At 36.0% G+C, this 12,177-nt stretch overlaps 1 protein-coding gene across 1 annotated transcript; it reads right to left on the bottom strand.

Annotated features, from left to right (window-relative positions):
* Positions 1 to 3,315: 3,315 nt before the first annotated feature.
* Positions 3,316 to 11,092, bottom strand: TMEM41B (transmembrane protein 41B; the record flags this gene model as incomplete). Its single annotated transcript, XM_009704375.1, has 6 exons — positions 3,316 to 4,023; positions 4,852 to 4,990; positions 6,934 to 7,038; positions 7,872 to 7,965; positions 9,716 to 9,844; positions 10,971 to 11,092. Coding segments are annotated over 6 exons (759 nt in total), but the record flags the coding sequence as incomplete, so codon positions are not given.
* Positions 11,093 to 12,177: the final 1,085 nt, after the last annotated feature.

Raw genomic sequence — 12,177 nt, forward strand, 5'->3', positions numbered from 1 at the left:
CTTGACTCTGTGTAAGCCCTGCTCAGCAGCAACTGAAACATCCCTGAGTTAGCAAGTTTCCAGCACAAATCCAAAACACAGCCCAATACCAGGTGCTATGATGAAAATTAACTCTACCCCAGCCAAAACCAGCACAGTGCTGAACTTAATTCTGAATGGAGGAATTTGACTAGAAGGTATGATTCTCAGTGCTTTAGCTCCCATGATTCCCAGAATTACTCCATTTATTACAAGAATGAAAGAAAGAAAAAAATACTGACTAAAAGAACTGCATTTCCTGTTTTGTTCCTTTTTAATGTATTTCTAATGTAAAACACTAGAGGTATGAATTTCATTCCTGTAGCAACAGCTCTCATAAAAGCTTCTATTTCAGTTAGTCCTTACATTTGCAAAAATGTACCTGCAGTAGCTGCTCGGTGTTTCAGTCCTTGATCAGCTACTTGGTTGAGTCCATTCTGCTGGTTGTTCAGCTTAATCCAGAGTAAACTGCATGGTATGAGGCACGCAGCATACTTCCGTTCTAATGCAAAGTAGAGCAACCCACACTACATTTTAGTTAGTGTCATAAAACTAGGTTATCACAGAAACTATACATGATGAATATTCTCAGGAACAACACCAAAATCTTCAAAATTACCTAACAACAAAAAACGTTTTGACTTTAAAATGTTAGTGAACTATGCTATTATGCAGACAGACTTCTCATTTTTTAACTTTTACTTTGTTTGTCTTAACCTTTCAGCATCAGTTTTCTATACAAGGCAAAAAGAATTCCATAGATTGGACATAACAGAATATTAAGGGAAAGTGAATGAAGCTATAACAACTTTAACACATCAGCCTTCCATCAGGAATTCATGCAAAAAACGAAATTATGCAGATGGTTCTATTTAAGGAAATAAAACAAGTTAGACCCAATTACCTTCCAGTGCAAACATATAAACACTTTCCAACATTACTGTTGTATTTGAGAAATTAATTTCAGACAGAAAAGGAAGTTTACCTATGTGTTCTGAAATAAAGGTAGAAACTGAATGAATCTCATCTACAGATGTAGTTAGCTCAGTTTAATTTTTAATCAGTTGTTAAAAATACCATTTAAGAACTCGTCCCTTTTAAACAGGTGGTTAAAAAGATTAAGCTTAGTGGGAAGTTCAGCATGCTTCATTGTACTCAAAAATACAATGTTTGATGCAATAGCTTTATTATCAAATGGCAAGAGACATTTAGTAATGATGTCATGCATGTATCACAAAAAAATTCCAGAAGATAAACAGGTCACCTAACAGCTCAAAATTCCTTGCAATTAAAAACCAAAGCTACATCTTCCTGATTTCCCAGTTTGTTTCATGGTAGCCACTATTTTCCTGTCACAATGTTATGGCTATCTCTTGGACCACTTGCTGGATTCCTTTAGTACAGTATTCCACAGCACAGTGCTTTTTTGATTTTTTCACAAGGCTTTCCTTATTCTTCACAACCCTCCAAAGTACTCCTCGCTGCGTAGGAAACTGCCTGAGGCCATTGGCAGCTGAAGACAAACACAGAAGGGACAGGTTAAAAACCGCTAAGGTTTTGCAAAAGGAAAGAACTTTATTTTCAACCTTTTTAAGGTCTTAAGGCTTTAGCCACTGTGATGGGAACCCAGTCTATGGCTGAAACACAATAGGTTTTTCAGTAACATAGCCTGATCCCATCTACAGGGTGAAATACAACTCAGTGAAAATGTCAAGCGATAGCATGATTCACATTAAATTGAAACATAGTTCAGTTCCTTCTTTAGTGTCAAGGTTCCACCAAACCACTGGCTTTATGCAGCATAAAAAAGGATCTTACAACAGCATCTGTTATTGGCCAGAAATTGAGACAAATTTTGAGAAAAGCCACTGGACAATTAGTAGTAGGTAATTTATTCTGAGAGTTCATCTGCATAAAAAATTAACTATGCAGAAAAGTAGGCTGTAAATCTACAGCAACTTCACACTCAATAGTCCAGGGGACACTTGCTCACAACAGCTAAATTCACACTCAAGTTTCCAATGGAATAAATGCCCTGGGTAGATGACCTCTGAGATTAGAACTGCAGCAATAAAAATAATCACTGTTCAGTTTTCAATGCCAATAAAGTACACTTTTAAATTCTAAATAACAAAACAATTGCTGAAGCTAAATGATCTTAAAATAAACTTGCAAACAGAAGTGATAGGAATTCCTTTACCTACCTATGTAAAAAATACCATTTACAGTGCAGCCCAGATTTAAATAAAAGACAAATAGTGTATCAATAATATTTACTATATATTTACATGTAATACTGTGATGAAATGAAGGAGTCAATTAACATTGTTATAAAAAGAACAAAATCCTTTAAAGGTACCAGTACCTTTCACATTATCACATTTATGGAACTGTTTTCTTAACAACTCATCAGATGATAGATCATTGAGATAACACAGGGATACAAACAAATAAACCTTGAATTGGAGCATATGCTGATGTGCCAACTCCCATTTCAGCAAGATACTTCATGGGAACCAACCTAAAGCGTATAAGCAGCACTGGCTTCAGTAGGATAAAACTTAAACCTCAGTTCCTTGCTGATCAGGGCCTCATTTTATGGGATTCCACTGACAACACAACAGTTAACTACAACAGTTACAAGCATACAAGGGGAGGTATCATATACCTTATTGAGTGAATATATATACTTCTACTTAAAGGTGAATCATAGCTGGTTGCCCATTGCCAGTCACTGACTTACCAGACAATGGAATCATCTTTTCAATTTTATATACACTGACACAAGAGCCTTCTGTTACGTGATGCTTTGAACATTATTTGGAATCAGCTCTTTAATAAGAACTGCACCAATTTGTGTACCTTACATTTCTTCTAGCTAATCGAGTTGCAATGGAAAATTTTATACTCTTTACATATTGCTTGAGAAATGGTGCTATTACACTGCTTAAAGTTAAACATTTTTAAATCACTTGAGAACTGAAAGTTTTATATAATCATATGATTATTTTCTTAAATTGGCAGGATAAATCTGTGCAAGTGAAATACTGGCAAAGTAGTCAACATTAAAAAATTTAAATTAGAGCTTCAAAATCATCAGCCAGCCACGATAAAAATTCTAACCTGCTCTCTCCCTTCCCATATCCTCTCCTAGAGTAAAACTTTACAGAGGACAAGAGGGAATGATATGACACTTTGCCTTTGTTAATCCAGTTAGTAAAGCAGTTGTAGGTTCAAGTATTTAAATCTACACAGCACTAATAAATAGAAGTAAACAATCAGGATGAGAATATCATTGTAGTTAAAGTACTGCAAAAAAACCCCCTTTGTTTCTGAGTGAGCACCATTATTATATTATGCTATTATTTTGGAACTCCCAAAGGCAAAAAGAGAGAAATATTGTTGATGAGAAATGTAGTCAGACCAGATCACATGCAAGCCTACAAAGAATGTTACAAAATTGGACTGAATAATTAAGGGATTTTTCCCTGCAAGTTTTAGAAAGCATTATCTGTGGTTTATGTCTACATTACAATCTTTTGCTCTGTATATAATCAAAGCAAAATGTTACATCTGTGTTTTCACCTCCCTCATCCCGAGGGCCACGCACACACCCTCCCAAAGTAAAACACTGATGGTTTGGTTACAAAACTATATGCAGTACATTTCTGAACACAGTTCCTTTAATTTTAGGTCATGTGTTCATTTAAAGACATTCTTATCAATTACAAGCCTCCCCTTTAATTGCTTAAGATCCAATAGAAAAGCAAGTATACAAGTATCAGAAGTGCTGATCCTGAGATGAAGTATGGGAAATTCTGGTCCAGTTTGATCCTTATTCAAACTTCTGTTTCAGTTTCTTCTGGAAGACAGCTGGTAAGATGGAGAGGATGGCTAGAATCATGAGAACAAAAACAGAGTTCCAGGAAACAGCTTCTCCTGCTGTTGTAAGTTGGTACAGCGTTGTTCCTGCCTTAATGGCTACAAAAGATGGTGGTGCCACACCTGGAGCAGGGAATTAGAAGGGTAGGAAAGCCAAGGAAGAAAAAACAGCTTGTTAGGGTGAAAAAAAATGGAAAAAATCATAAATTAGTCATCCAATTTTTAACACCAGAGGGGTGCAAATCCAAAATTCAAAGACAAAAAACCTTTACCAAAAGAACTAGTTTACGCCATTTAGAATATTTTTAACACCAACTCAAACACAGAAGACTGAGAAAATAATCTCTGCTTTTTAAACTCTGCAGATTTCAAGTTGTCTCTCTACAAATGGGTTTTATTTAAGTTCATAAAGGAAAGGTACAGATTGTTTCCTAACCAGATTAAAAAGTATTTGCAAAAATATGCCCCTTACAAAACTAAGGTGTTTAGCACTACATCAGTTAAATTATCAGTTCTCTCCCAGGAAGATATATTATGATGAACAAAATGGGAGTGGGAAGGGGAGAAAATAGTCCAGATCAAAATCACATACATCCTCACACAATTACACTGAGCTCATACTAGGAGCTTATAGAAGTTCACAGAAGTATTAGAGTAGTGGAGTGGAACAAAAAGTTACTAATAAACTGTTCATATAATCTATGTTTCCTTAAACAAGTAATTAGCCTGGGCTCATTACCTCTGATCCAGTACGTCAGAATAGTCGTGACTACCAAAATCTTTCGATGCTATAAGCTCTACACATCAAAAAAATACAAACCCAACATTCTTGTGTAATATTTCAGCTGTCCAGTAGGTGGTGGATCTCTGCTGAACAATGCACACAGAGAGAAGCAAACAATATCCCTTCTGACTAGCCCCAAACTGCAGTTCACTAGCCAGAATTCTTACCTAGAAAAGTGCCAATGAAAAATACTTTCAATGGCACATTAATTACAGGAGATGTTATATTGATAAACCAATTGGGAAGAAAAGGTGTTATTCTCAAAAATATTATGTAGTTAATGAGGTGTTCTCTGTGTCGTTCAACCTGCCAAAACAAAACCAAAAATATTTCAGTAAAAAAAATTCCTGCCTTGAAAATACACAAATATTTTACTACTAGAGGTTTGTTAGGTGGGTTTTTCTGCCTATGTTTTGTAGAAATTTACAAGTTGCAAACAAAAATCAGTTAAACAATGAATGACTCAAGGAAGACTCATCAGTGAATCACTTGTTAAATAGTACTGAAGTTAGTCTTGAAATACCAGTCTGTGGTAGAGCATGGTGATGATGTGTCTGAATCAGCCAACTTAAACAGCACATAAGTCATTCAGCACAGCAGCAGGCCTAACCCTAACTTCAGCGCAGCAGCCTCTGCCTAACTGTAGCCGAATCAACACTGCCAGCTTGTCATCCTGACCCCAAAGCTTTTGCCAGAACTAGAAGTTAAGTTTGTTCCTCAACCCATTCTGTCCTAATTCATGATCAAACTTGAAACACAGCCCTATTCCTCACTTGTAAACCTACCCAGGTCATGGCTATGAAGTTCATCAGGTGGCTGCTGCCAGCACAGTTGCAAAACCTATCTACCCATACGTTAGAATGCCTAGCATTAACATTTACCCAGGAGCAACCACAGTATCCCCACCTTTATTTACAGTCTTAATTACATTCCCAAGTCTAGCCCAGCTTCTTACACTAGTACTACACCAAAACTTCTTCTCCTTCCAGCCGGGCTTCAGCACATCAACCCTTTCAAATAAGAACTGTAACCTCAAACCAAGTTATAAGGGTAGCAAAGCATCCACCACTTCTGGCCTATCTTGGCAGACTTTCACTAAGCCTAAGCCTAAACATGGTCATCTGGCCCCAGCTGAAACTAAACCTGGCCTGATTGCAATTCCATCTGAAATTCCATGTAGCAACTCATCCCAGTCACAATCCCATTTTTTCCCCAACTTTAGCTTTAACTGTCACACTGAAGTCAGTAGCCCTGTTATTGTTCAATAATACCATTGTATGTTTTTTTAATCTTACTGGAAGACAAATATTTAAACATTGGTTAATCCTGTATATAAAGTGTCTTAGCCCTCAAAATGCAAGCATGATATAGTCCAATTAACCTGGAAACAGTGAGATAGGAGCTGCACATGTAACCACATGATTTCAAATCACATATCAAGTTCTAATAACGGAAATAGTAACCATTTGCCACTCAGAGAATAGCCTCAAGATTATACTGCAATATTAATATTTACTTGGGTCAAGAGTCAAAATACTACTATATTATTAAATAAAGGTCAATTGTGCAGGACAGGTCCACATCTTACCTAACGGGGAAGAAGTTTAAAATATTTTTGTGATTCAAAAATCTTCAACAGAGTATAGTAGTTAGTTGTGCTTCATACTTACCAAAAAAAAAAAAATATTGTTTGAACATGTTTCAGAGTATCAAAGCAAGAGACATGAGGTCAAATACTAATCACACTATGATTTTGTATTGCAAAATCTTTACCTTCATCTGACAATTAACACTTGCTGAAACTAATGTTACCAGATACTGTAAGAGAAAGTTTCTAAATGCTCCAACCACAAGAACATCTTCAAATTAAGGTTTTGCAATCAGACATACAGCTGTGGGTTTTCTTCCCCTATAAAAAACATAAATCCAGCTTTTCATTAGTTCTGATGCTCAGAGCGCTATTACTTTAATTTGAAACTGGAGAGGTTTCCTATTAACATTAGCTAAACCAGCGGGATTATCGGTTGCAAACTCTTCCTAGGTAAAAACAGCTTCTTCACAGGAAATACCATGAAACCAGGAATACTCCCCATTGTTTAAAAACACTCAGAGAAAGTAACTACGCATGTCAGCAAGGAGACAAAATCCTTCCTATGTAACTAGATACATGAGCACGAGACCCCTTAGTTTTCCATGCTATTCCACTATACATTTTCAATAATAAATTTCAGCATGTCTAGCAACTTTACCTGTTCTGACCATTTTACTGCTTTTTCTGTTAAATATCTGTATACAACAGGACGTCCCACTAGGTATGAAAGCATATAGCAGAATGAAGCTCCAAGTCCTGAGCACTGGGAAAAAAAAAAAAAAAAGAACAAATGAGCAGAAACTGATTATCCGTATTAGCTACGCTGGCTGGATAGAGCCTGCTTTTATGCAGCACTCCATTGAGGCTGAAGGGCTCTTCAGCAGTATGTACACACTCACCGTTGTGACCCAAAACTCTTCCTTTATTCCCAAGGCATTTAGATCAAAGTAGACAATGTTGATTACTTATCAGTTAATATTGAGTGCTTCTGCAGTTTTATTTTAAGATTTTGAACAGTAAAAGCTTTGCAAATAAGGGATACAATGGCATTGAAGAGATTCAAACTTGAAGATTCATCAACTTGGTCCTCCATGCCTACTCAATTATCTCATTCTTACGTACTAAGGCTCATTATGACTGCATCTTTTGTACATGACATTTTTTGAAGCTTGTCAATAACATACCTTTCATATCTTAAATTAAGCTTCTTGGGTATTTAAGCCATTTAAACAGATGTGTTTTGCAGTGCGATAATAAAAACACAATAATAATTTTCTGAAATTACAATCAGGTTCTGGTGGATGTTAAATAAATTTAAAGGAAACTGGCTGATTCACACTCAAATGCCTCCATTACTAAGAAAACTTGGAGAAACAGTTTCGTCTTTTGAATCATCACCCAACACTACAGTGAATTTTGTGGGTAATGCCATTCTCACAACAGAGGTGAATGAGAACTCATTCATTCCTCAGAAACTAAATTATACCCCTATTTTACCCAGACTTGGATCATTTCAAACAGGAAGCTGTTCAGATACTTGGTTGTATTCCAAATAGATAGAAATATATGCCCTCACAAACTATTTTCCATACTTACCAGACAAACAAGAAACAGGGCCAGTGGAAAGGGATAAAGAAACCCGGACAGGATACTAAGAAATATAGACCCAGGAATAGCAAACGTTTGCAAGCTGGATGCATCTTAGTTAAGGAAAAAAAAATGTTTTTAACAAGCCACCCAATTCTGAATTTTATAAGCGGTCAGGATATGTATCACAATTTGAAAAAGCATAAATATAAATAGGTGTAGCCTCTAAAGATCTTTACTTCAAAATACATTTGCAGAGTAGCACAAAAAGCCCAAGCACAGATAAACAAGGGGTAGATTCATCATTACACATGTAAAAATAAATCACTAAATAATACAAGCTGTACTACATTTTTCTCTTTATCTGTGCTACAAATGATACTGGGGATTTATTGTGACATTACAGGAAACACATACTTCTGATTTTACATTGTTGACTAGAGATACACAGATTTCAGATATTCTCTCTGAAAAGTTCACAGAACTGTCTTAGCCTGTAACTACTACAAATTTCATGGAAGACTGACATGTATGAAGGCAACTACTACTTCCTTACAAATAGGCATGCTGCAATCACTAGGTAACTAGGATACATGATCACTAATTTCAGTCAGAATTTTTCAAAAAGGCAAAAATTAAGTTTCTGCAGCATAAGCAAACAGGCTGTTGAGCTTAAGGCTTCCTAGGCATGCTTGAGACTATGACTGCCCACTTTGGATAAAAATCTTAAAGCAAAAAAAATTCACACACTATTTTATCCGAGTTGAATTGACTGAAGTATCAAAAAGCCAAATCATCTTCCTTAATATTAAGTCCATTACAACCAGTACAGCTTTTTCTAAGCAAGTGTCAAGGTTCCAAGATAACTGTAACATGCTTGTCAATTGATCACAGTCTACAGTAAATCTCGTTACATCAGTTGCTATAGTAGTTCAATAAACAGTCAATTCTGTTCTACTTCTTGTTTATATGTTAAGTCTAACATTTTAATTTTATTCATAAATCTACTATTTGTGAACTACCCTTAAAAAGAACGAGCTAGAGGATAATTGCTAATGACACATTCAGCGTCGATTTCTCTCCGAGTTATGAAAGCCTCCTGCATTAAACTCTGAAACACACCTCTTACACAGCTTTTAAAAGTTATTAACCTTCAGTTAAGTGTTCCAGTTAACAGTGTGTTTAATGATTAATTAATATATTCAGCACTCAGGAAAAAGAAGTTAACAAAGAACACAGATAGCCTTTGTGTCTCCGTAAGCAGGAAGTACTTCAGAAATTTAGCGCTCTCAAAGGGAAGGGATTTGTTTTTCGAATGTAGGCACTGCAAAGGTGAAAGAAGGCTCAAAATGTTTTCCTCGAGAAATGCTATAAAATACTCTGTAAATTACTCTTATATGGCACTTTGGAATGTCTCAAGGAAGACCAGTGCAGCAGTCTTGGTTTTGCTTTAGAATCAACAGTAATTTCTAACTGGCCATTCAGTTTGCAATTTAAAAACTTAGCGTAACACTAAAATGAGACGAAGTCTAATATCAAAGCTAAAAATCTTGTCTATAACAGACATAGTCAAAGTGAAGCTGCATGCAAATCCCCGACAGCATTTACTAATACACATGTATGCATCAATTTCCTTCTACTCAATCCCTTCTTACAGTCCAAAAAGCATACTGAAACACATAAGAAATGTTCCTAAGTTCAAAGATTTTGGAATATTTCTGTCTATTTATAAAGCACACCTAGGTATGTTAGCCTCCTTTACCCATGATCAAGAATTTTAAGTCTGTATTTTTCATTTCTTTCAGAGAAATATGACTACATCAAAACCGCCTTTTATATCAGAAAAAGGATACAAAACATACGTGGCAAAATAAGCCACTAATACTTGAACATAAAATGTGTCCTTATATTTGGACAGGACTTTTCCCAAGGCCTTTGCATCATCCATATCTCTAGGAACCTTTATACATTCTCTTTCTTCTCTGGAAAAATAAAAAGGAAGGAACGGTGGTAAATATAATCAAACAGTAAAGTTACTTGCTGAATATATAGATAATTAGATACACTACATCACTAAACTACAACCTTAGCAAACAAACCACATGATTATTGTTGTGATAATCTTCTCAGATGAACACTTAATATTTACAGTGTTTTATATTAAAAAATTCTCAATTTTAGATATTTGCAAACCATTTTTTTTTTATTCATTACAATAATCTGCTTCATTTCTAGGATTATTTTTTCTTCTTACCAAGCACTGATCAAAAAGAAATAAATACTGAACCAAACCTTGGCAACTGAACAGCAGTCAACATTTCAGCCAAAACCAACTCTAACTGCCTCAACACTAGGGTCATAATATCTGAAGTGCAGCAAGAGCAGCAGAGCTTTACCTCACAAACAAACGAAGCTTTAAGAGCTAAATCTCACGTCACACCTTACTCTGGTGCAACCCTGGGCAGCACAGTTGAGTGTCCTCTCTTCCTCTGTATCAGACTTAGTGATTGGACTGCGGCAAACTGAACTTGTTGAGCAAGTTAATCAGACAGAAAATTAACTACTAAAAGGAAAAAGAAAATTGTCAAACAAGCGGGCTTCTATCTTATCAAACTATCTACCTTCCCAACACAAGTACTAGATGCAACAAGAAGGAGAAAAAGAGAATATGAAGCTTAGCTATGAAGGAAGAAAGATGCTCCCTTTTGATGACAGCCTGCAGTTATACCAGTGCACAAAGAATTTTAAAATAAACCTAACCCTAACCAAGCATGTTTCGGCTCTCAACTGAAGAAGGTTAAGAACACAGTAAGTTATCATTGCTAATATGACAGGGGGTAACTTTTCAAAACACAGTATCTCAACTGTACAACAAAAAGCCTAGGTAAAGTACAACTCTGTTTACACAGATCCTACTGGTTAGTATTTCAATATTAAGCTTTGTATCCTGACATTCTAGGTTATAAACTCAAATTCCCTCCTAAAAAAATATGGTTACGTCTAGAATTAACTCATGTCAGTTTAAAAATCACTTAACGCCATGTAGGCACCTCTACAATTTGACACTGAATGAAAAACAAATAAATTAATCTTTCCTGACATACTTACTCGCTAAGTTGTGGGAAATTTTTATATACCAGGAACATAAGGAAAGCAGCTGATAAGAAGATGGTCACTAAAATAAGAAGTGATGTCCGAGCTGATCCACCTTCTGCCTGAGCTTTCCCTGAAATTAAACAAAAACAAAGTTAAAAAACAAACCAAAACAACAACCACCACCTCCTCACATCTTACAACAGATTTCAAACTTACACTTTAAGGAAATGTTAAGGTAAGCTCTCTGTGGACATAATCTTCCCACCAATACTTTCAATAGCATATACAACACACTGCTCACGTTCTCTGAGAGCTTTCAAACAAATCTGAAGTTCTATGGGATGTTTGCCAGTGTAAGAAGGCAGCTTCTATGACTTACAATAATTTAAGCCTCAATTAATAAATACATTTGTAAAGAGGAAAACAGAGCAAAACAAAGTAAGACATACGTATACTTTCCTTTTTGCCAGAAATCTTCTGCCAGTGTAGTTAACTAGAGATTTAACTTGAAGTTAAACCTTCAGAATGTACAATGCAACTTTGAAACAGCCTTGCTCTTTTTTTTTTTTTTTTTCTCTTAAGAAAGAACACCAGGCACAGCCACTAGCCAACTAGCTGAGACACACTCATCAGAAGAAAACATATGTAAATACACTCCAGCCTGGAATATGAAGATTACAGTTCTCAGACTTGGGAATTACATATATTTTACTCTCCTATAAAAAGACTTCTCTTGGACATGTCTATATATTAGCCTTTAAATTCTTATGTAAAGGAAGTAATGGGAGTACAATAAGTGACACAATTACATTTTAGGCCTCTTCTATACTTCAGATTTTTAGCAATATGACCATATATATGCAATACGCTGATTAGCACCAATGCAGCTATACACACAAAGAATTTTCAACAGACAAATAAACAGTAAGAACTCCCTGCATCCACCCTAGGGTCTGTATGTGTGCACATATTTAAACAGTCTCTCTCCTCCGACACTGCCAGGCTAGCACAACTTCGCAGGGAGCAAAACGAGTTGTCTTAGTCACCTGAATAACACAAAAATAAAAAAAGCCAAGGCTGTATTTTCATTCGTAGATGCCAGTGGCATGACTACAATGCCAACACACAACAGTCAAGCGGGTCACACTGCCACCTCACTGTTGTGAAACACAGCGAAAGGATGATGAAACCCACGGACGAAACACGGCTGGCAGGGCTG

This window comes from Cariama cristata, unplaced genomic scaffold, assembly GCF_000690535.1.
Source record: "Cariama cristata isolate BGI_N322 unplaced genomic scaffold, ASM69053v1 scaffold17797, whole genome shotgun sequence".
In the NCBI taxonomy this organism is placed as follows: Eukaryota; Metazoa; Chordata; class Aves; order Cariamiformes; family Cariamidae; genus Cariama; species Cariama cristata.